The 24,487-nt window shown below is 44.5% G+C and overlaps 1 protein-coding gene across 21 annotated transcripts in view; it reads left to right on the top strand.

Moving 5' to 3' along the window:
* CAMK2G (calcium/calmodulin dependent protein kinase II gamma) overlaps nt 1–24,487 on the top strand; it is a 133,546-nt gene that overhangs the window by 5,197 nt on the left and 103,862 nt on the right. For 11 of the 21 annotated variants that reach the window (XM_050336501.1, XM_050336425.1, XM_050336461.1 and 8 more), the window contains exons 1-2: nt 10,504–10,713; nt 12,495–12,589. In XM_050336501.1, the coding sequence (XP_050192458.1) occupies nt 10,649–10,713; nt 12,495–12,589 (160 nt within the window). In that variant the 5' untranslated portion in view covers nt 10,504–10,648. Of the gene's footprint in view, nt 1–10,503; nt 10,714–12,494; nt 12,590–24,487 lie in introns of those variants that run through there. The other 10 variants (XM_050336485.1, XM_050336400.1, XM_050336452.1 and 7 more) reach the window with 1 other exon arrangement.

The raw sequence follows: 24,487 nt of genomic DNA, 5'->3' as shown, positions 1-24,487 counted from the left end.
TCTTTTCACTGCCACTGTCTGTAAGTCTTGAGATCTTGCCATATTAGTGCTTGATCTATAAGTTGCTAATTTCGTTGCAATGGATTGCTATTTCTCTCACAGTGATCTCTTTTTTCTTATGAGACTGTAGTAGCTGTAGTGCTCCAAGAGTCACTGAAACTATTTCTCTTCCTCACCTTTCACTCAGGTGTCCCACATCTGTTTCCACTGTAGGCAGCTTGCATATTTTTCCCTGCTGCTTCTTAGATGCCTATTGTTCCAAATTTCCAAAAAACAATACATATGGAGAAAGTACTCAGCAGGGCTTCTCTTCCCTTTCAGGGCAGACTTACATGAGGATGGGTCCCCACAAGCATCATTACCAAAGCGGTACTTCCAAGGTGGTGCTGAAAGCCACAGACAAGTCCTGAATGTCACTTGTCCTCTGCTCCTGTTCCTAAAACAGTATCAAAAGCAAAAATAGTCCCAGGAGCAACACATATGGACAGGGTGGCACACAAGCCCAGCATGTGCCACATGCTGTTGACTGTCAGCCTGTGCTGGTATTTGGAGAAGTTGTGCTGGAAACTCAAATTGTGAATGTTGCTGTTGCTGGGCCTTGTGTTTGTACCAGCCTAAGGTCACAGCAACCACGTGCTGTGTGTTTCAGAAAAGCAGATGGTGCAAAGGTAGACTTGAAGCAACCAGAAAACACTGATGATATGTATCCTTTGCACTTAATAGAACATTTGCTATAGTTCTGGCTATATACTTCATAATGAACAAAGTTTTACCTTGAGGAAGGTGTTGCAAACACAGGAGGCTAGATTCTAGTCTCTGACATTCAGATAAGTTCTGGGAGGTTTGGCCTGTTAGCAGGTGGACAGAGACAAACAAGTACAAATACATTTAATGCACTAAGTGTTCTTGATGTCCATAAGGAGGCTGCATCTCTAAATCAGCTGTATGGTAATCATATCTCAAATCTGCGTCCATCACAATGTTTCTTATACAGTTCAGCAAGTTCAGATTGTCCTTTCACCTACCTTCATGCCTGTTTACGAATGGAGACAGATGCCAAAGCTGAGACAGATGTTAGCTCTATGGATTTTAGTTATAGGCAGCAGGTGTCATTCCCACGGGGAGCTTGCTCTTCCCTTAAGAATGACAGACGAATGTTACAGCTGCACGGGATCACCGAGTGCACATCCTCTTCCAAACTCACTCAAAAGCAAAAGCTAAACGGAGTTTGGCTCTTAATTCTATTGACAGCATTTGTTTTGTCATGTAAAAATGACAGGTCACTTTCTTTGACACACCCACTAGATTTTCCTTCTTTGCTGTAGGGAGCTTACTTTAAGTCAATTCCTCCCAGTTGTCTCCACATCCTTGGCCTTCATACATAGGTTTTTTTGTGGTTTGGAATATATATGTAAAAATGCCTTTCATCTTTGCTTGCACAGTTTGTGATATCTCTCTGCTTTTGTTCCCACAGTACACAGGGACTGTAGTACATACATACACCTGGTCCTATACACCATCCAGTTGCATGTACACGTGCACACCTCAGCATGAGTCACCTTATCCACATCTCTGTGACCAGAAACACAGTTCTGCTTCGTGCGTTCGCACGCACTTCTGTGATTTGCAAGTATTCAAGAAACAAACAGCTGCGAGCTAGCATCTTATTCTGCTGCTCTGATGTATTTTTTTCACTGGTACTTCTCAAATGTAACACAAGGTCATTAAACATAGAAATAATAACCTCATCTGCAGTATAGAAATTCCTTTAGATACTTGAGGCTTCTGAATGTGCAAATATTTGTGTTTCCGCACAGTCAGGTGTGTTTGCCTCCTGCCCTTGAAAGGCAGGAAGTCTGTGTCACTGCAGACTCACAGTGCGGGATTCTTAATGGGGATCCCAACCCAAACTGACAGATGTTGGGTGTAATTCTTTTAACCTGTCAAAAGCCATCTTTTTTTCTTTTGCATTTTATTTTTATTAACAAGATACAAAGAACAAAGTACACTCAGATGGAAGCATAGAAAGCAGTAATGTTCACAGCCACTCCCGAGAAAAGAGTTGCAGGAACATAAAAAATGTTTAGTGAGTTTTTAATTGTGAATGGCACTTCATGCTGAGGTATAATGTTGGGGAGATATCTGGTGAGAGCTGCACATTTAATTCATAGTGGCACTGCATTATCTTCACCCAAAGTCAAGATCAACAGGAAAGTGTTTGTATCTGTTCATGTTGGAGGAGCGACCTCAGTTCTGCCTTTCCATAGCAGCTGCACTCCCATGAGGTCATGAGAGAGTCACTATCCCACTCTCTGCCTCATTTCTCTCATTGTAAAACATGATTTACTTCACTTATTCCCACAGGTTTTGTGGCTGTAATGGGGAGTGTAAATCATTTTACTATTGCTCTGGCTGGGAAATCAGGCCTATCTTTCTCACTGTGTGTTCTCTGTGCATCACACACAAGCAGAACTGAAACCTGGAGAAGCTGCAGAGTCCAGCTACTGGATGGAGTTTTTGCTGTGGTTCCCAAATACCTTCTTGCTGCTCTTGTTGGCTCAGGCTGTGTTTGTAAACACTCACAGTCCCTCTCCTTTGGATTGTTCCTTGGAGCCAGATTTTCTTTTGATGTGAAACAGGATGTGTGTGTTAATTAATTTATTTTACTCAGGGTAGGAAATTGCTGCCAATGTTCTTTGAAGAGTCCTGTGAGCCATCTCTCCCCTTGCATAAACATTCAGGCAATTTTGGTTAAAATGTTTATTTTTTTTAACGATGCATAAATGTTAATCTGGCTGGTTTACAGTGGAGAGGTTTTACAGGCTCCTTTAAAAATATCAAGGTCATCTTTAAAGAGTTGCTGTTTAAACTGAGGAGGCAAAACACTGGACCAGGAGGATTCAGGGATGAAAAAATGAAAACCAGTATTTTCTGCTAACAGATGTTATTTCAGAGTTTGGTGCTGGTGAAAGTGATGGTGAAATACTCTGGAGACATTGCTTCTGCATCTACTCCTTTGTACTTGTACTCTGGACATTGTTAGTGAAAATACACCCTTCCTGCCTTAGTCCTAAATTTGAAAGGACTTCTGCCTGGTGATGACAGGAAAGCGCAGGCTCTGTAAACGTTGACTTCCTGAGGCTGCCAGGAGGGGCCATTCATGCCAATTATGGCAGTGACGTTTGTGCTGTGGAAGTACACTGCTTCATGATTTATAAAGGACCAGGAGGCTTTCATGATTAAATGTTGCTTGTGAGGTCTCCCAGATTCGAAGAAATCTCTCGGGAGAAAAAAGGATTGAGAATGCCCGTGCTGGATGAGTCTGTCATTTTGCATATTACAATAAAACACTCTTATGTGGACAAGGAGCACAGCGTGCTCCTTGTCAAAACCAAAAACTTTCAAACTGCAAGTTTGAAAAAAATAACCAAGCTATATATAATGCTATTAAGTTATATATAAGTTGGGTTTCTTTAAAAAACATTTTCTTTTTTTGATAACAATAAATAACTCAGTTTGATGTTTAATTGGTGGGGTGCTGTGATTTGAGAGATGATGCAGTTAAAACTGATCAGTTAAAGTGGTCACATGCTACCAGACATGCACAGTATTTTACCAAACAAGACCAGACAGATGCCTTGTTCTGAAGAAACTGCATTTTGAGACTGATCCTTCAAGATACTACATGACAGCGGATTCCCCAAGGAAATGACTTGGTCTCCTTCTAATCTCAAGTGTCCACATACACTTCAGTGCAGGTTTGGTGTCTAGAGCTCTTATTCTGAGACAATAATCCACAGCAACTTAAAACAAGGCCTAACAGAAAACTCAGTGGAAAAAGTTTAGTATTTCTGCAAGGACTGTGCCTTAAATTCAACTGAGATGACAAGAGGAAAGAATGGAAGATGTATAGTGTGAGATACGTAAATTTATCTTAATTTGAGTTGAATTTCAACAGAGATATAATGGCTAAATATTGTGATGACTTTGGTGGTGAGAGTTAAATGGGAGATTTTCCGAGGGATCTGTTCTCCATTTTAAAAAGCAAAGAAACAAAATTTATTGTAGCTGGCACTAAATGGAAGTCTTTTCTTTCAGCAGTAGCAATAGATCACAATGACTGATCCACAGAAACCAAACTGCTCATTTCTCCTTCCTTTTGGTTACGAGTGACCCACAGCAACGAGAGAGTTACTTGTTCATATTCTTCTCAACACTCTGAAAAACAGCATTCAGCTCATGAGGACTGTCCATCCATCATCTTTTTTTGCAGTATTAGCCTTTCCTTTGACAGAGACCTTATTTAAAAAAGAGGAAGACTCCATTCCAGGATGTGACATTAGTTTTAATTATTCATTCAGTAATCAATACCATTCAGAATGGCATATGTATAATTCCACACAATATTTTAAGTTGGTGGAGATGTCTGGGATATAGGGAGAAATCTGTGTTCATCCTTTACGTAACAGTCATTGAGTCATGCCATCTAGTTTAAACAAACAGTGTGAATCTTAAAATAGCCCCTGAACATTCCACTGCGATGGCCATATTCAAATGAATGTTCAAGATGTTTCCCCACTATCGTATACCCACACAGTAACCCTTCGGTGACAGCAGAGCTCTCTGGAGCCACTATTAAGCTACACTGGGCACACAGATCTGTTCACTTGCTCTGGTAGGCAGGAAAATCTGCTTCTTTGTTGTCCACCCACCAAGAGAGGCAACAGAAATGTAACATTTTGAGGCTAAGCTCACCTGGGGGTGATTTTAACATACCACTTGTTGTTACTGGATAATTAAAAAGCAACTCAAGGAACATGATCTTGTTGCCATATAAGTGGTGGGAAATCCTGCTCTTCACCTCATTAACAATTGACATTGACCAGTTTCAAGAAGATAGAAGTGAAAACATGTAATTTTTTAATGCAGTATTAGTAATATGGCTATAGATAAAGAACTAGAGGAAATTCTTCTTATTGCTCACAATATTTGTCTGACTTCCATAATCCTCACTGGTGTTTTCTATAGGATCTTATGGATACATTTCAAAGGATAGTTAAGATGTGATAAAAGCATAAACATGTTGTAAAACCAATCAGTTAAGAGAGCAGCTAGTAGACATTGCAGCTCAGCATTCAGAAATTGTTTGCAGATATCTTTCTGGTAAAGAAAGCTTCCAAGAGGAATCTGGAAAGGCTACTCTTCTGGAGCTCATTCAGTTTCTAACCTAGAGCTCAGGCTAGTATTGGAGGGACTTGGATTTTCATGAGATGAGAAACATAAAACCGTGCTGCTGCATCCCTTTCTGAATGGCTCTGTGGGTGAAGGACTCAGCTCTTCAAGACTATGCATGTGTTATCTTCCACCAGGCTTTGCCTATATCATGTGTAGTTGTGCAGGAATCCAGAACAGCCTGTGAAATCAGTCAATAAACCTGGTATTGATCCCTCATTAAGATAAGGGTCTAGAGAAAAGATTGTGTGGAGTGAGTTTATGGCAGTTAAATGAGCTGAATGTGTACCAAATGCTTCCCTTGCTGGGGACCTAACCTGTTTTTCTGAAATCCAAAGTCACAATCACTTCAAGCTGAGAGGAAAATACCTCATGTTGAGGTGACTTGGAAAAATCCCAGGGAAAGGCATGTGTCTGTCCCCATGAATCACTAGGAGAGCTGGGGAACCAGGCAGGCCAGCAGGTACACAGAGCCCACCCAGAGGCACCCAGGCACTGAGACCTTGCCAGACCACAGCTGCCCCCTCCTTTGGCTGAAGTCCCCAGGGGGCAGAGAGCCACAGCACTGAAGAGCAGAGATGTATAGAGCAGGGCTGGCCACTTGGACATACTACCTACTGACCCTGTCTCATAACAGCAGAAAGCACTCAGAGACATTAAAATAGAACAAATTTGCAATGAGATCAGGTTATATGTTTTATGAGCCATATAATTAACATGCGACACTCAGTGCCATGGGATATTATTGACTTAAATAGCTTAGTAAGTATCAAAAAGGATTAGGCATTGACATGAAACAGAATAGCATGTGCACTGACACAAGCGAGGATCAAAATTACAGGGGCCACCAATCCTTGTGCTTCAGGGCATATTGTGATCATCAGCTTGGGGTCAGAAGGAAAGCCACTCTAATCAAGTAGCACAATATGCATGTGGGTCACAGTTTACGGATCTCTTTATTGGCCTGTTTTGATTCCTATCCCTTTTTCTTCTGTCTTCCTTTCATCCCCTCCTCTTCCTCTTCCATCACATTTATCATTTGGAATAGGTCACTACTGAAGACAAGACACTAAACTAGATGGATGGCTGAATAGTCCCTACTAATAGGGTAATTTAATATTTGCTTCTCTCCAGAACTCTATCGTTTATTTCGAATATAAATTTTATATTCATTCATTAAAAAGTTCCTCCATTATGAGCCTTCTTTCTATGCTTTTTATTTTTATCAGCCTCACTTACTTACTTTTATCAGCCTCTATCCTCAGAGGTAGCAAATGAATGTCAGTTTGGGAGAAGGAAGAGAACAACCAGGCACATTAAAGAAGACTGATTTTCTTGGTATATACTCAACAACAGCTTAAGTAAAAAAGTTTTTGAGAGATCCTGCATAGCCAACATAAATAGTCACCTGTGAGAATAAGGGGGTTTTCTTCTGTGTATGTGACAGTGACTCTATGGATAGTCATGAAAAATGGTTCTTGATTGAGGTAACTCTTTGCATTTTTCTTTGTAGAGTCAGAAGCAAAATAATAGTTAAGAATTTAAAAATTTTTCTTCCCCTGCCAAAAAGTTCCTAATTTTAAGATGATGCAATATTTCACACAATTTTAGATGTTTGGATGTTTTGTTTTGCATTTTAATTTGCTACTGTATTGAAGTAGTGCCAGGAAGCCCCACATAATAGCAGGACAGGTTGAACTTTATGCCCTGTAAAGCCCTTGTGAGAGATAAGACCTACCAGGAGTTACTCATTCTAAAGACACAGGCTGGGGAGTGGAGGCATAGAGATGAAAATTTACTGATTCTTTGTGGGACCCTAAGTTAATAGCAGAAACCCAAACCTTGTCTATTTTAAAAATATGCCTACTCGTTTCCTTTACTGCTTCTTTTTTGCTTCTTGCCTTCACCCTCCCAGGCTGATTTCTAACTCCACCAATTCTTACCCTTCCCAAGTCCTTTAATTTTGCTAACACACTCTCTTCATATCTGGCACTAGCCAGCACTACTCCACTCAGCACGCTGATACATGCTGCCCTTGGTCTTATTCAACCTTGTTGGAAAGATGATACCATGCATCTTCTCCAGCACCCTTCCCGTTTTCCACAGTGGGTCAAATTCCAGTCAGTTTCTGTGAACGAATTTTGTAGTCCTTCACTCTGCTTCACTAAAGACTGACACCTTTGTGTTACTGCCTTCCCACAGACATTCTTCAACATACCAAAGCTGACCTTAGGCTCCATGGACAGATGGGGACTGATCCGAAGTCCGTTAACTTCAGAGGAAATGTCCATTTATGCCCATAGGCTTTGCATTAAATCCCTTGCATTTTTACTTACTTTCTTTAGTGCCTCTTACTCAGCTCCAGTTATTAAAATCAGATTATTACCTCAGACATCCCTGACAGAGCAGTGTACTGTATAAGCCAAACTGTGCTACTTCAAAAGATAGACACCGAAACTGCTACTCTGCTAATGTGAGCTCTGCATTGGCTAATACTAAAAGCAAGGCATTACTTCCAGACTTCAATCCTACACAACTGAGGTTAGGATCTCACTTACTGTTCATTTGCTCAATCTCCCATTACTAGTGCACAGGCTGTCAAAACCATTTCTTACTGTTCAGATATTTTCTGGTCCCTACAACATTATTCTGACCAGGCAGAGTTCAGATTCACCTCTGTTTGCAGTTCTACTCTCAGTACAAGTAGGCTGCTATGTCAGCCAGAACATCAATATTTCTTTCTGTTGACACAATACTCTTATCCATATTGCCACCCCTCCTCCTGCTTCATTTTGTCTACATTCCTTTTGAAAACTCTACTCCCATAATTTAGTCTCCCACTCAGTACTTGGTTTAATCAAGTCTGTCACTCAATTTATATCCCACTTCTCGCTTAACTCAAGTTTCTCGTTTAGCAATCTGTTTCTGTAGCACTTGCTATGCATAACACATGGTTAGCTTTTCTCTATACACTTGCTACTCTGTTCCTTTTCTGATTTCCAGACCTCACTTTTCCTTGTAACACTTGAAGATGAGAAGCTTCCTTTTCTGTCTCCCTCTTTCTATGTTCCTTATGTATTTTTATGAGACCACTGCAATCAGAACTTCTTAAATACTATGGAGTGCTTTGTGCAGGGCACAGAACAACTTCTTGAGTCCAATTAAGACAGTTTCAACTGCAGAATCTCTCAGTTTAATACACAGCTTTGGGTAAACCTCTCCTGTTGATGTATTTCTTTGTCATGGCTCATACCACTTTCCTCTGCATAAAAGTCAGATTCTCTCCCTCTGGCTGCTCATTCAGCACAGCATGCTAAAATTTGGTCTTAAACATCCTCTCTCAGTTTTTGTGTTGTGGAATGAAGCCCTGTTCCAGTTGCTCTGTACATTTTAATTTTGGGGGCTGGGTTGCATGTATCCTGATGACATTGCCCAGCGCAACCACAGCACAAACTTAACAGATCACCTTTCCTGCCCAAAGGACATCTAAAGTCATTTCAGATGGTGGAAGTGCACTGCAGGTTGTGTATCAGATACATTGTCCACCTTTGCATATATAATTTTCCACTTGAGTTTCATGTTATCAGCCAGTGCTTCTGGTAAGGACCATGGGTTGTCAACTGCTTTACTCCTTGGAGGCAACTGTTCTGTTAAAGAAACTGGGGGACCACAAAATGAGGCTGTTGGAGCAGTTTTAGCTTGGTAGGAAGCTGATTGACTGATACCTGTTGGATAGATAATTTGTTGGTTCTCTGAATTATTCTGCTGTGTCAGCAGGTTTCCAGGTTTAAATGCTGGCATGGTGTAAGACGCAGAATGCTGTTGTTTCATAATCACCTTCTAGAGGTATTGCTTTGTTGTAATGCTACTGTTATGTTGTCCTACTTTTGCTATCTACTTTCTGCATAGGCTGAGGGAATTTTTGCCCACTGCATCACTTCAGTGTAGACTTTGCAGCACTGTGCTGGCTGCACTTAACCTGGAGATGGGGAGTTGGGGGGAATATGCAGGTGGCTGCTGTCACTGCTTTTCCTATGATTGAATAACATGCCAATTTCATAGTCCAGACACAGTGCAGTAATATATGGCACTCATACAGTACTCTTAATTTTCAGATCAGTTTAATGCTACTCTTGGCTTATGGTACACTCATCTGTCTCTCCGAATGTTCTTAACACAGCTTTCACTCCCAGTCACGCAGGAGAGGCCAGTGCAGCCCTTCCCTCTCTGGCTGGATCAGTGACTGCCCTATATAAATCTGCATATTAAGCAGATTTGGCAATTGTTCAGAAGAGACAGACTCACTGAAGTAAAAGGTGAAAACAAACTTGTTTATAAAGGCACTGCAGCAGCACTCTCAGATGGTATGCTAGTAGAGACGGCACAGAGGCCGGTTTGTTTTCTTTTGTAGTTGGAGACTGATGATTTCTGTTTGTCTTCTGTGTCCAAGTCTCATCACCATAAACCGCGCGCCTGTGCGAATGCCGGGTCTCACTCTTTTAACAGTTGCAAGACATTTCGCGTGTTACCGCTTTACCTCCGCACCAGATGGTTCATTTCCTCGGGGACTCCCACACGCGCCCCCAAGGTCGGGCAGCCCGACAGCGCTCAGGAGAGCCGGGCCCAACTTTGAGGTGGATCCGGAGAAGGGCTTGAGGCCCCGCTCGCGGACCGGGTCCCCTGCGCTTGGCGCCGGGCTCTGACTGCGGCTGCTCCCTCCCCGCTCACGGGGCGGCCGGGACGAGCCGGACGGCTGCTGCCTGCGGGCCGCGGCTCGCAGGGGCCGGGTGGCCCGGTGTTCGCCCCGCTGACGTGCGCCCGGGGGAGGGCGGCGGCGGCAGCTCCCGCTCCCCTCCCCTCCCGTTGCACGCAGGAAGCTTATCCGGCCGCGGCTGGCGCGGCGCCCCCCGCGGGGAGAATTAAGAGAAATACCCGCCGTGCCCCGGCCGGGGTCCGCTCCCGGCCGCCCGCGGAGCGCCGGGGAGGGGGCGCGCCCGCCGCAGTCCGCCCGCCCTTGGCGCGGGGCGGGTCGCTCACTGCAGTGCCCGCGCCGGGGCCGCGGCGGGGGGAGCGGCCGCGCCCCGGCTGCAGCCCCCGGCGGGCGGCGGCGCTGCGGGCGCCCCGGGAGCGCCCCCGGCGGCCACACCCCGCGGCGGGCCGGGGCCGGCGGAGGGAGGGGGCCGGCGCGGGGTGTCTCCGAGCCAGTTCTCGCGGTGCTGGCCAGGCTCAGCCTCCTTCCCCTCCCCGGCGAGCGGTGACTGTGCACGGCGGAGCGGGGAGCGCCGAGCCGGGCGCGGGGGGAGCCCGCGCCGCCCCGCCGAGCCAGGAGGAAAGGCCGCCGAGCAGCGCGCCGCCCGGCCCGTCCCCGCCGCCCTGCCCCATGCCCCAGCGGCGCTGAGCCTCCCGCAACCCGAACATGGCCACCACGGCAACGTGCACCCGCTTCACCGACGAGTACCAGCTCTACGAGGAGCTTGGCAAGTACGGAGCCCGCTGCGCGCCCCGCGCCGCGCCCCGCCGCCCGCCCCGGCCCCGGGACCCGCCGGCGCTGCCGGGAGCCCTGTGCCGGCCACCCGGCTCTCTCGGGAGCCGGAGGAGGATTAGCTGTCGCGCTTGTAATCCTGCTCTCCAACCCCCGTCCACCCCAGCGGCACCGCCGCCGGAGGGAAAGGTGTTCCTGCCCCCCTGGGTCGCCCCGCCGCAGCGGGTGTCCCCGTAGCCTGCCTCGTGCTGCGCGCTCCTGTTGCACCCCGAGGTCTCCTCTCTTCCCTCCTTGCCTTCCTGAGGACCTGGCTGCCCCGAACCGTCTCCCAGCTACACGTTGCCGTTCCTTGCAACTGTTTCTGCGCTGGGACGCGACACTGTTACACAGCCACTCGGCGATGCTTCAGTCCCCACTTCCTTGTCCCTGTGAAAGGACCAGGTGCTGCTGCACCGCGCTTCTCCCTCCCTCCCTCGCTCCTTCCCTCCCTCTCTCCGCACTTGTCTCCGCATTGGCAGACCTGCAGCTGCACCCTAGGACAGGGCTTTGCAGGGGACTCCACTGGGCAGGAGAACAGCGTAGCAAGGATCAGGGTAGGATTATGGGGACAGTGCTTTCGTGGGTGCTGCTGCTCTCTCCCTCCCTTCCTGCACCAACTGCCTGGCTCTGCTGCATTTCTCCTCACCAGCCCGGTGTCCCCGTCCCTCCCAACACTGCTGCAGCTGTGTGTCACCAAACCCGGTGCTGGTGCTCACCTTGATGCTTATTGGTTTGTATGTAGAGGTTGAGGATGGGGATAAAAAGGCAGGACTGCAGTATTGGGAGAATTCAAGCTATTTTAGGTTCCCTGTCGTGCTAACTATATGTGGGGCCCTTGTGCAGCTTCTGTCCCCCTTTCTTATACTTTAAATGTGTACATTTGTCCCTAGACATGGGTTTGCAGTCCTGATCTGCTAGTTTTCTCACATTTTTCCTTTTCCCCTTTTCAGATCTTTTCTGTAGAGCAAGTTATTATTTTCCCACCCTCTTTTGTTGTTGTTAAAAAACAAGGTGCTGCTTTCAAGCACTCATTGTGTAGTCCTGCAGACTTTGAGTCCCTATCTTTTCGCCTTGGTCTCTGCTGTATTCTCTCTTTTTTCCTCACAGAAATCCTTCTTCCTTCAGACCTCTTCTCCAAGAGGAATTCTCTTTGCAATAGTTGTAATAATATCAATAGTTTCAGCTTGAGAAAATGTACAAAGCATCATAGCTTCCTCCTCACTTCATTAGTAGGTACATGCTTATCCCCATTTTGCAGGTGGGTTGAGGGATATAAAAGAATTGATAACTTCTGGAAAGTGTTGCAGCAGTTTTGTGACCGAGCTCGTACTTGAACGTGGGAGACACAAATCCGATGTGATGTAACTGCTAAGAATACTGTCTTTTGGAGATGAACATATTGGCCAGTGTTCACAGCACTGTTCTGGACTGTTTGTCTCCTGTTTATCAATCCCTTCATGTCCTGTTTCTGTGCCTGTATGGTCTCTCTCTCCCTGCACAGTGTGCTCTTGTTACTACGCTGTCTCTGAGGGGGCTTGTCAGGAGGCTTGAGTACCATCTAGACCAAGTTTATTTGCTGATCAGATAGCATGCATCCTTCATCAGATTCTTATGTGTTGTTTCTCTCTTCTGTACGTCTTCTGCCCTATCCTTAATCTGGTCCACTCCGGGGACAGAAGTTGTTGCTACTACATTCACATGTTCAGTTTCATAGCACCTACCCTCTTTATTTTTCTTCCAGGGGAGCCTTCTCTGTGGTCCGTAGATGTGTAAAGAAAAATTCTTCACAGGAATATGCTGCAAAAATCATCAACACCAAAAAACTGTCAGCAAGAGGTTAGTGTCTCAATCTACCTTTCTTCCCGATATTAACAGAAAATACTTCTGTGGAGTTGAGGCTGTAATAAGTTTAAGTGATCTGTAGTTGCTTGTTTTGGTCGTTTTTTGAACATTGGAAAATAATTGAGTTGCATGGCAAAGAGGAGTCTGAAAGAAAATAGTGTAGGATGATAGAAAAATTCCTATGTCTAGAAATGGTCACTCTGTAAAGTGAGGTTGTCTTTTTTATTTCTTGAGATCTTTCTTCTTCAAGCTGAGCTAGAGGTAGATTTACCTACATGTGTGTGTGTACCAATCACTCATAATAAACAGAAGTGTTACAGACTGATTTTGCTGGATGTCTTTTTTACTGAGGAGATCTGTCTTACCAGAACAGATGTGATTATTTTTTTTGAAGGATAAGTGCTGTCTATTGGCCTTGCTCCTTTCATGCTGTAGTTAAAGGTGGTGTGTTTGGAAACTAGCAAGCCTGCCTTCAAAGGCAGAAAGAGGTTGGGTGGAGAAATCTTATGAATTTGACTTCTCAGCGTATTAGAACAAGTTCTGGGGGTTTTTTCTGCTTTCATTAGTCCTGGAGACTTACAAAACCTGAAGCCAGACTGTAGCCCTATGAAAAATCTTAACTCTTCCCCCAAGCTGTTAGTCTTCTGTTTTCCAGGGACATTTGTATGCACAAAGACCTTGTAGTATGAAGAGAATGTGTGTCTTCTAGTGTGTAAGGAATCACTACAGGGATTAAAGTTGCCTTGCGGGTGGGGTGGATGAGGGGGAGAATGAGAAACTGAACTGCAATAAAAGATGCTGAAAGCAGGGAGTGCAACAAGTTGAGATGCCAGAGGCAACTGTTTCTAGAAGAGGTGAACAAAAAAGTTTTAAGTCTTTAGGAGTCTTTCATATTTGACAAAATGAATGTATTAAGCCCTTGACTATCTTCTAGTTGAGTAGAGGGCTTGCTAGGGGTTGTTCACAGAGAAATGAAAAAGCAAGAGGAGAAAGCAAATGATCTTGATAAATGATTTAGAAGTGAATGATGTTTTGCCTAATCCTTATAAAAATGAAAAATAGAATATGTATTCTCCTTTTTGCTAGAATATGCAATGTGATGATGAGAGCAGAAGACAGATTGAAGAACAGTGAAAAATTTCCGTGTACTGTATCTTGCATAGAGAAGTAGTGTCAGTGGTAGAGTGCTGGGAAGACTGATTTTTTTTTTTTATTTTTTTTTTTTAAAACTTCTGGAAGTAAGCATTAGTGCTAATGTTTTGGTATTTAACCTGAGTGAGGTCATGTTGGAGACCAACCAGTAGAGCCCTAGATTGTTAAGGAGGTGGCTGCAGAACTTGTGAGAATTAGTGTCCGCTCCACGGTCACGTGACAATGCCTGCTGATATAGGTGGGGTATCCAATCTCTTGAGTTCAAAATTAGTTCAACTTAATATGAGAGAGGTTTGAAGAGTGGATTTGCTTTTCTGACGACCATTAATGCCATGATTGCTCCGCAGACTTTCCTGTGGTGAGGACTAAAGCTCAGGAGAGCCATGTTCTCAGATGCTAGTTAGTGGACACCAGCCTGCTTGGAAAAGAGAGAGGACAGATTGATAAACTGATTGCAAAGGATAAACCATTTTCTTATAAAGGAAATGGTATTGACGTTAATGCTGGAGGTAAGAAAATTGGGGAAAATTGCAGGGTCAATATCGTGAAACAAAATTCAGAAACATATTAGCTGAAGTCCAAAACTCACAGAAAAGCTGACTGAGTCAGTTTTTAAGTGTTTAATAATCTAATGAGTTACAGAGAAATATATAGATTGTAATTGCTTTTCATATTAAGGTGATGACAGTTAAATGGCCCAACAAGTAGGAAAAGTAAGTGTGAGTGAATATGGCCATGTTTTGATCTATACTTACTATTTAGATTGCATTCCTTCTTATACATAAAATACATTGAGGCTGCTAGCCTGGTCCTCAGGCTATTTAACTTGAGGCAGCTGACAATGATATACTTAAAAAGGTATTGGTTAGATAAAGGGTGTGAGCAGATCCAAGAAAGAAATCGGATGTTTCTACTAGTACAGAAGAGTGTCAGAAACAAAGGACTGATCAGGTTGCACTGAAGACTGAAGAATCTGAGGGCTAAAGAATCTGTGAAAAGTGACTTAAACTGACTATATAGGTTCCTCAGTTATTCCGAATGTGTTTGCTGATAGCTGATAGTACAAAAAGGGACTAAATATTTTGATAAGAAGTTAGTGAATTCACCTTGGAACAGGTCTTTAAAACACAGAAGGAAAAATGTGTGCTATTTAGACACTGCAGCTGTAAATCAGTGATTAGGGAGAATTTGGTTCAGCAACCTGAAAATTGAAGTCTTGGGAAAAGGCATTTTACAAAGCTGTCTCCCCCAGGAGGAGCATTATGGTGTTAATTCTGCAGTATCCTGCATATATATTGCCTGATGTGTCCTTTCCTCAACCTGGCACTTCTCCTCAGGTTGTCCGTGTCTCTGCCCGTCAGTACCCACGCACGGGGCTTTCCTGTGCACCAGCTGCTCTCTGCTGTGCAGGTTAACCCGCCCTCCCAGCCTGCTGCCCCATGTGGTTGGTTTTCTTCTAAGCATGGTCACAGAGCCAGAATATTCCCTCACATGGAGAGAGCCTGTCCCTCTCCAACTTAATCATTGCCACATTTAACATTTTTGACCACCTCTAGCAGAATTTGAGCCAAATTTGAGCAGAGTTTGGCTGTGTGGATACCTGATGTAGCAACTGCTACTTCGAGGGGCAGGATCTTGCTTCTGGTGCAACCTATGTATAGCCCACGGCTGCTTCAGAGAAGTTTTGCCTGCTGTAGTGCTTTCCTTGATTACGTACAAGGGCCCTGCTCTCCTTCTGCAGTACTTCTTGTTACCTTTGTTTTTCAAGACACTTGATGAAAAAATACTGGATAGTTCACTGGGAAGTGCTGAAAAGCTTACTGTACATATCTGAAAAGGAGGGAGAGGAATGCTTCAGGGTAAATTGTATGCAGTTAAAGGATAAAGATTTGAAGAGATATGGTGTTTTACAGGGCTTCTCTGTGAAAGCTGGGAGGATGGACGTGGTGCTGGTCTTTGGGCGGCGCTAACAACTTCACCCTTCATAAAATACTACGTCAGATGTTGAGAAGAGAGTCTCTGTTTCTGTATTGTCTATGGTTTTTGGATGCCTGCTCTCTCTCTTCTTTAATAAGTTTTGTCAGTAAGAGCTGGTCTAGATTAAAATTCAAATTTTGGCTTTAATGAGGTATTTGCTGTTATTCATATTGTGTTGATGCTTAAGACTGCCCAGTGAGGAGCATGCCAAGAAGCTTAATGTTAAATAGGGGCCAAATGCTTGTGGAAAGGGAGAGGAAACAGACTTCACCTTAGTCAGCGTTCAGCTGACATATAAGAGCAGTGGTTATTACACATGGGGGAAATACAATGCTTCAGTCATCTGAAATTCCTATGGGATTGAATGCACAGGCTTTTACCAGAGCTACGGGTAGCAGAAAGTAATAACTGTAATTTTTTTGAAAGTTGTCGTATGGGTTTCAGCAGAATACTTTTTGATCATGAAAATTCATAGCAAGTAGTGCTACAGTTCCTAGGCAGCAACGAAGTTCAAATAAAGTAAAATTACTTGCAGTGATCAAAACGATCAAGAGAAAAGCAGTAGCTTTAGTAGCAGTAGGGAAATATTCTTGATTTGACTCTCTCTCTTAAGAGAGAGTCTGGCATTGGAAAGAGGTAGGCAGAGCTTTACCATTTGATAATTTTTAGAATAGTGCTTATATCAAATAGCATTTAGTGGTCCTGCCAGTATGTGTAGTATTTTTGGCCCTTGTTTTTTAGGTGCAGGAGGACAAATCTCTGTGCTTTACATCTATTGTTAAATTTAATTTGCTGATGAAAATCTGTATCTTTCAACTCTTGCAAGTGACATCTCTTGATGAAAATAGTAAAACCAGCTGCTTTGAAAGTTAGTCCACTTCACTGTGTTCTCCCTACTGTGGCTTTGCTCTTGCCTGCAAAATAGAGGTGGCTTCTCTCACTCTTTTTCATCTTTCCAAATTTGTAAACCAGATAAAAATCTGCAGTCTACCCAGTTATTTTGTTCTTGTTCCTGGAGGAGATTATGTGGATTGTGGGAGGAGCAGGGAATTACTTCTGTGTATCAAACCTTGACAGGAAAAAAACACTCTTCAAACTCTGCTTTTTTTTCACACATCTCTTATTGTCCTGGCTTTTGTAGTGGTTGCTGATTTGGGCTTTACAATATGTTTTGTTGGAGGTGTGTGCAGTAGCTTCCCTGAACACTAAAACCTTGAGCTTGAATTCTGCAGAGGACGTTTAGCAGCATCAGTCCCTAACATCTGCCTTGATCTACTCTGTACTCGTTTTTAGCTGCTGCTCGAGTTAGGACTCTCTTGGACTGCTCTTGTGGCTGCCAGGTTCCGAGTCCCCCGTGGGCTGCCTCACACCCTCTGGAATCGGCTGCACGCAGCGGTGGTGCACTGCAGCGGGGCGGTCAGCTCTGTGCGGGAGTGGGGAAGCCCAGCAGCCCTGTCACAGATGGCTGAATCCAAAATCCAGACTTGTGTAGAAATGTCCTGTAATAGCTGTCCTCTAGTGTGTGCCTGTGGATGCAGGTTGAGGACAAATGTCCTTTCTTGCAAAGAATGGCAAATCAAATCGTGTCTGCTTAGCCAGTACTTGCTGAGCAGCCAAATTGAGTCTGGTCGTTTGGTGTGTGAGAGGAGCTGCCCTTCCTGCAGGGTCTTAGGCTGAGAGAAGAGCTTCCCTGCACCCCAGTTCTATCCCCTACCTCCCTGTTTGCTGTCTGCAGGTGTCTGAGAGGTGCTGTGATTAGGGAACATGTGTAGGAGACCAGCTACAGTGGGCTGGGTATTTTCTGAAGGTCTTTGCACATGTTGGAGGGATGTAGGGAGCAGGGCAAAGAGTGCTGCACCCTCCCAGAGCAGCGTGTGAGGGTGGGGACTGCCTGGTGCAGGAACCGTAAGGGGCTGGGTGGGACAGGGGCTGCAGGGGAAGAATCAGTTGGTGGGATGGGAGTGTGGATAGCAAGTAGCTGAACTCTTTGCTCTGCAGCACAGCACACGTGTGGCAGGGGCTGGTGGCAGAGCTGCTCTGCTGATGTCAGAAGCAAGAGCCATCTACCTCACACCAGCAGCCTGCCTGCCCCTCTTCTTCCTACCTGCCTCTGCCTGCAGCCCCCAGGGGAAGAGTGTGTGTGTATATATATATATATATCACTGGGGGAAATTCCACTGGAAGAGGTGTGAGGAGAAGAGGAGAGCTCCTTGGAGGAGAGGCTGGAGCTGGGAGCTTAGTGGGGGGCTGCTGAGGGTCAGCCTGGCTTTTTGCCTGTCACAACACATCAGTACAGGCAGAAGGGTGCCCTGGCATGAGAGCCGGCAGAGATTGGCGGCGCGGTGAGTGGTGGAAGCCTTGCGTTACTGTGGCTTGTTATGGCCAGAAGCTGGCTCTTTCTCACTGTGGATGGCTGGGGTTACCCCAGGTTGCCTCTCATTTTACGCTGTATATTTTATAAAGGAGCTGGAACAGAGCAGACAGGATTTCAGCTTGTGTCTGTCTTTTCAGTGGTCACGTTGAGTATTAAATTTCCGGCATTAACAATGAGGAGAGGGGGGAAGTGGGCACACAGATTGGGCAGGAGTTCCTACTGCCTCTGCACGGGGTTGGAGAAAGGGGCTTGGTGAGCAAGTCGGGTTTCTTGTTTTCCCAATATAACCTGGATTTGTGTATGGCAGAAATGTGATTAGACTAACTCCTGCACGTGTCTCAAAGCCCTTGGCTCTAGAGCATTTACTCTGGTCAGCAAGCCACGGTTGAAATATGTGTAGATGTCCTTCCAGTGAAGAGAAGTATATACCTACAGTATCCCTGTAGATAGTCGGGAAGCGACTTGAATTTCTTGTAAGAGGGATCCAGTGCAAAAACTATTTACCTTTTTTTGTTGGTTTTGGTGTGCAGTATGGAGATTTCATTGTCTCCAAATTTAATCCTTCTCTAGAACTGTACCAAAAAACATCACTAGCAGAGAAGGAGTCATCCGTGGATCATAAAGAAATTTCTAAAGGGTGCTCCCCTCCCCAACAGTGGGTTAACACCACTGTTTCACTGTTTTAAGAGAGGACTATGATAACATTTTTGTTTCCTTCCATCCTTTCCTGGAATTACTCTAGCTTTTTTGGCCCTGCAAATTGGGTGAAGAAAGTTTTTAAAAGGGAAGCACACATATAAACAAATTTCTCTCCACTGTGCCAGCTATGAGCATTATTGATTTGTTTCAAAACCCTGACAACCAGGGCATCACCCCCCATTTTCATTAATTCTGACTTGTCATCTGTTTTGGTATTTCAGGGGTTTCTTTTTGTTTCCTCTGTTCTTGAAATCTCCTGATTTTCACCAAGATAGCAGACTTTACAGAAGAAAAACAAGTTCATTTGCTGGTATTTGACTATAGAGTGAGCTATTGCTGTTGGCTTGGTTGGGGAAAGAGGGCAATATTGGCTGGCACCAGGGTCACCAACAGAGGAAAGAGGCCTCAAATTTTGGAAAGAAAAGAAGAAAAGTGGAGGATCTGACATCACTGTGTGTTTGCCTGCAACAGAAGTGATGTCAATGCTCAGAGTAATCATCCTGGGCAAAGCAGAGGCACGTTGGTTTCTGATGGGCAAATATGTCCTTAAAATTTTGAGGTGCTCATGAGATTTTTTTTTTTAGTCTGTGGAGGGAATGATACCCTGTAACTCCAACTACTGTAGATCCTGCTGGTCCTTATGACAATCAGGGTCCTATGAGTTAGGTTATCATCATGTTCCTTCTTAAATTTACTGTCTATTTAAATATAACTCCAAATGTCTGTAATGTCTCTCAAAGCATTCTGCTATTGCTGCCTGCCTGATTTTTGGAGAACAGCAGCAGAATACTTTTGAAGAAATGGGCTGGCAGAATCTTAGAAATAAGCTTTCTGAACACTAAGGGTAGCCAAAGATAAGTGGAACATGGGTTTAGCTTTCTGGGGAAACTGGGTCCATAGTTGTTAGATTTTGATTCCTCATAGCTTTTTTCACTTTTACTATCCATCTCCCTTTCTTTCCGTTTTAATTTTGAGTTTGTTTTGATTGTTCACTTGACTCTCATGGATCGGTTACTGTAACTCATATTAATCTATAATGCTTTGATTGAAAATAGCCCTTTAGTAATGCTGCTTTACCCTCCTCTTTCCTCCCAGAGAATATTGCAGAATTCCTGTTGCTCCCACAAGTTAGATGAGCAGACTTGGAAATATGGTGCTTGGTGCAAGTGGCTGATTACTGATGTCTGAGACTAATTCACAGATGTAAGGAGAGCTGGTTAATGCTGTATCTTGCCTTTTTAAGATGGGGTCAGGAAAGGAGGAGACAACTATTGCTTTACTACTGGTGTGGGATCTGTTTCGCTCTGCTCCTGGCAGAGTCAGAGGGAGAATTCCCCGTCTCTGAGATGTGAGTTGAGTAAATGCGATGACCTTTCAGAGAATGTGTGTGTGCGTATAACTTTCGTGTTAAGTTTCTGAGAGCATGAGTTACATATCTCTCCAAAGCAGTGACCCGCTGTCCTGCTGCTTCAGTCCAAAGTTCCCATCTTGAGATAGCTGTTGTCCAAGCACCTGCAGCCCTGAGCTGTCTTGTCTTCCCTGTGGCTGGAGTGTGCTTAGTAGTGACACTGGGACAAGTCCAGGTTAGTGCTGTGCTTTGGAGAGGGTTGCTAGCTAATATTTTCTCTTTGCTCAGAGGCATGGGTGATTTTGCTGGTAAACACAAGACCCTTCTTCTCCAGGGCAGCAAAGGTTGCAACTCTTTTTACAGTGCTGTGGTTAGCGCGATTCTGTCGGAGTCCCAAAAATTGAGCTGAGAGCTGTGGCAGAGAAAAGAGTAGGCATTGTGGGAATGAAGACACAATTAACTTTAGGAAAAACAAACCCCATGTAAGCACATCTCTAAGGAAGGAAGGTGCTTGCAAAGATGAACCTGGGAGTGGGCATAGCTCGTTTTAGGCCTATGAGCCAAAGGCTAAATGGCCGATCAGGCAGGGAGCAGCAGCCTGCCTGCTGTGGCAGGGCTGCTGGGTTATCTCTGGGGGCTGTTGCCATGATGACAGTGGCAAACAGGGACTGAAAAATTTACCAGATGCGTGTGAGCCAAAGGATTAAACTTTCTCATAGGAGAAAGGGAGGGGAGGAGGGTGGGTGATGATGTATTAACGAAGGACAGCATCCTAGTGAGAAATACCAGGCTTGCTCTCCTATAGCCACTGGGATGGTGGGGGGGAATGTGGACTGGCATTCCTCCTCCAGTCTGAACTCAGGGCAGCACTGCTCTGAGAGATTTCCTCTCTGAAGAGAGGGTGAATGCACCCTGCTTTCACTGGCTAAATCATCAGGATTTGCATTGCTTTGGTAGGTGAAACATAAGAAGGGGGAAAAGCTGGTCTCATTATTTTGGTCTTTTGTTCTATTCCCTACACCCACAAATAATTTTAGTTCTTTACATTGTGCTTAGAGCTTTTTCCCCACTAGAGTTTGTACAAATAATGAAGTTTCAGTGTTGCCTGTAGGTTGCAGGCTATCGAACATGATGTTAACCAGCCTGCATGAGTGTCATTGGTAACACAGGGCTGTCATCATTGAAAATGTCTGATACAAAACCATGTCAGCACTATTAGGACTAGTAGTAATATTGACCCTGTGTACTGCCTTTGTCCCTGCTGAGCAGAGCAGTGTTCCCACATATCAGCGCTGATAGCGTGGTGGGCAGGTAGTGCATGGAGAGGCTAAAGTTGGGCAGTTTTTCCTCCATTGGGTCTGAGGGAAGTCCTGTTACTACCCTGTGCTGCAGCCTCCTCTGTGGAAGTTGACCATTATAAGGACTGGTCCTAAAATAATTAGTGATTTGCAGTTGGCTGTGGAGCAAGGAGCTAGTGAAGGAGTGTCTGCACTCAGTGCCCAGAATCTCAGAGCTTCATAGCAAAAGGTGATATCTCTTGGTTTGTTTGCAGTGCTGCAAATTGTCACGGTACCTTCTTGCAGGCAGCTTCAGGAAAGGCTTACCCGGCTGTGCCCGGGAAACCTCTGAACAGCAATACACGAGTATAAAATGTTTGTCTGTAGACTTAGTATGACAGTATTGTGGTAATAAAAATTAGTTTCATTCTAGAAGGGCTTCTTCAACTTAAGGCTTTTATTTATTAAGTGAGACATTAATGTCTATGGAAATTAATGGTATAGGCCTTTCCCACTAGCCCAAATCCCAGTGGACTTTTTAAGCCCCTGTGAATACAGACCATGAGTGAGAACAAGGATGTTAAGCCTCCAAAGCCAGATTTTGAAAGCCTGTGGAAAGGATTCTTTCCTTTCCTTTTCTTCACTTCTCTTCCAGGCACCTGAGTTAGCTGGTGTAGGCTGCAGCTTGTCTAGTGGAGTAACTCAGTATTTGGATGTGCTTTATCTTCTGCAGTTACCGTGTCATCTCTGATAAGTCAGTTGGTGTAGACTGTGGTAAGCGATAGCTGTGGAGACAGAGATGTCGTTTCTTGATGTTGAAGACAACTCTTTTTTGAAAGAGGAGGTTTTCTCAATCCCAGGGGGAACAGTGAGAAAAGGAGAAGTAGTCTGACATAGCCTGAAGTCTGAGGTGAAAAAAAGAGAGAAAAGAGCTAGAAATCTTTAAACTTAAGTGCACCGATTTTTTCTTCCTTCCTCTGATCCCTGTTCTTTTACAGGGACGTCTCTTTTACAAGGTCTCATTATCTGTGCAGCAGAATATAGTCAGTGTGTAAAGTTTTCTGCAGCTCTGGAGATGTGTGAGATGTGTGTGTTGATCCTGCTGCTGTGTTTGCTGCTAGAGACCTGATGTCATACACCTGACTTGAAATGTGACTTCATAGGGGATAGTCCAGTGCTTTCTCTGGGATGCACTTTCTAGATGCACATTTCAAATACCACGGGTGCCCTTGAAGCTTTTGCAGGGAAAACAGCTTGTTAAAACTCATCCTGTATTGGTCTCCAGTGCCTGCCAAATAAATTTAGTGTTTCTACTGTATTAGAGCAGCTGCCATTCTGAAAATGTCCATGTGTATCTTGGTTTTTTTTTATTTTATTTATTTCCTCATACTCCCTTATGTCAAAGCATTTAACATTTCATGAGTAGTTGGCCAGGAAATCACCCATTGGTTGGAGGAAAAATAGATGTAGAAGGAGGAGGTTGTCTTTAGTACCCCCTGTAACCCACAGGGACTTGCTGGGACATTTTTCTTGGAGGCTACTATAGAATATAGTCTGGTGATACCAAGCAGGAGTTTTCTCTTGCTTGCCAAAAGAGTTGGTGTGCTGTTAAGTTTAATTTTGCCTGCCTCGGAGCCACTCCATCTAGGCTTTGGGTATCAAATGTCCTCTGTTGAGATTGTGTCAGAGAGATTAGGACAGCTAAGTTGCGCAGCTTTATTTTATAACTGGTGCCAGTGCAGAGGCAAAGCTTGATTGTGACGATGTGCTTCTTCAGTGCAAGTTAAAGTAGTGATTCATAGCTCCTGTGTTACTTTAAATATTCCTGACTTTTGGACTGCAGATTGAGAAGTGGCTTTCGGCTCTGCCCATTTTTGTTTGACTTGTGTGTCATCTGGCCTAGAATCTGCCAGCTCTGCAGATTAGGATATTGTTGTGTCTGCTGCTTGTTATGAAGTTGCCTGGATTAAAATTTTCAGTGCAGAGCAATGATCCTCAGCCTCCTCTGTATGTGTGAATTGCTCTTGCACTTAATAAGGATGATGTAAAGGAGTGAAGTGTTGGTCAGCTTGTCTTTTGTGTGGAAGCACTTCTACAGCAGCAGGCTGTAAGTCAAGCTCTCATAATGCATTTTTTCTCCAGACAGCAAGTTTAGCATCAGAGATGTGAAAAAAGAGGAACAAGGGAGTTTGCTTTTTTTGGTAACCATTATCAGATGTTGCTGACAAGTTCAGGTGACTCTGGTTGCTGCTAGCAGTTTATGATGCTGGAGAGCTGGGTACCCAGCTTTAAGGAAGCACATTATACTTTGTTAATTCTTTGTGGCTGTGTACATTTAGTTTCTTCAGTGGTCCTGAAGCTGGGGTTAAAAAGCTTTCTCTCCCACCACCTCACATATGGTCAAAAAGTTTCTCATTTCCCTGATGAATTATGAAATGTTAATTGCTGAAGCTTTTTTCTCATTTGAAAACACAGCCAAAACTCCCTCCCCATCTTGGAAACAAAACATGAATCTCACCGATGCAGTTACCTTATCTGAAGGGGTGGTGGGAGTTGGCTTGGGAACAAATCCACATGCACCTTGACTGAGCCAGAGGAACTTGTATTCTTCCTTCTGCATCTTTGAATTCCTGGATCCTGCATTGCAGTGACTTGACACTGCTGAGACCTGCCTCTCTGCTGCGTTGTTACTTTGTCTGCTAACAAGCTGTAGTCTGATACTTACTTAACTGGTTCATCCAAAACCACTGACACCTGATGTGATCAGCTGATGGGAAGAAGAAAGGAACTCATGTCCAGAAATAAGCTCAGTTGGTGGGGTTTCTCTGTGCTAAGTAGTGGACCCTCTGTGCCTAGTGGGATTAAGACAGAGTTGCTGGAGTTCTTGCACAGGTTGCAGTCCCTGTGTATGCGGCAGAGAGGGTGCCAGTATGGCTGCATCGCCTTTGGAGCAGCTCCGTGCCCTACTGTCTCACTTGCTGCATGTCCACTTTAAGAGAGTTCATCTGCAATGCAGCTGTTAGCAGGGAAGTTCTGTAAATCAAAAGGGAGTGAGTGCAAGCGAG

Source organism: Myiozetetes cayanensis, unplaced genomic scaffold (genome assembly GCF_022539395.1).
Source record: "Myiozetetes cayanensis isolate MyiCay16 unplaced genomic scaffold, myiCay2020 scf10, whole genome shotgun sequence".
NCBI classification, from domain to species: domain Eukaryota; kingdom Metazoa; phylum Chordata; class Aves; order Passeriformes; family Tyrannidae; genus Myiozetetes; species Myiozetetes cayanensis.
This window is presented reverse-complemented; position numbering and strand designations above follow the sequence as displayed.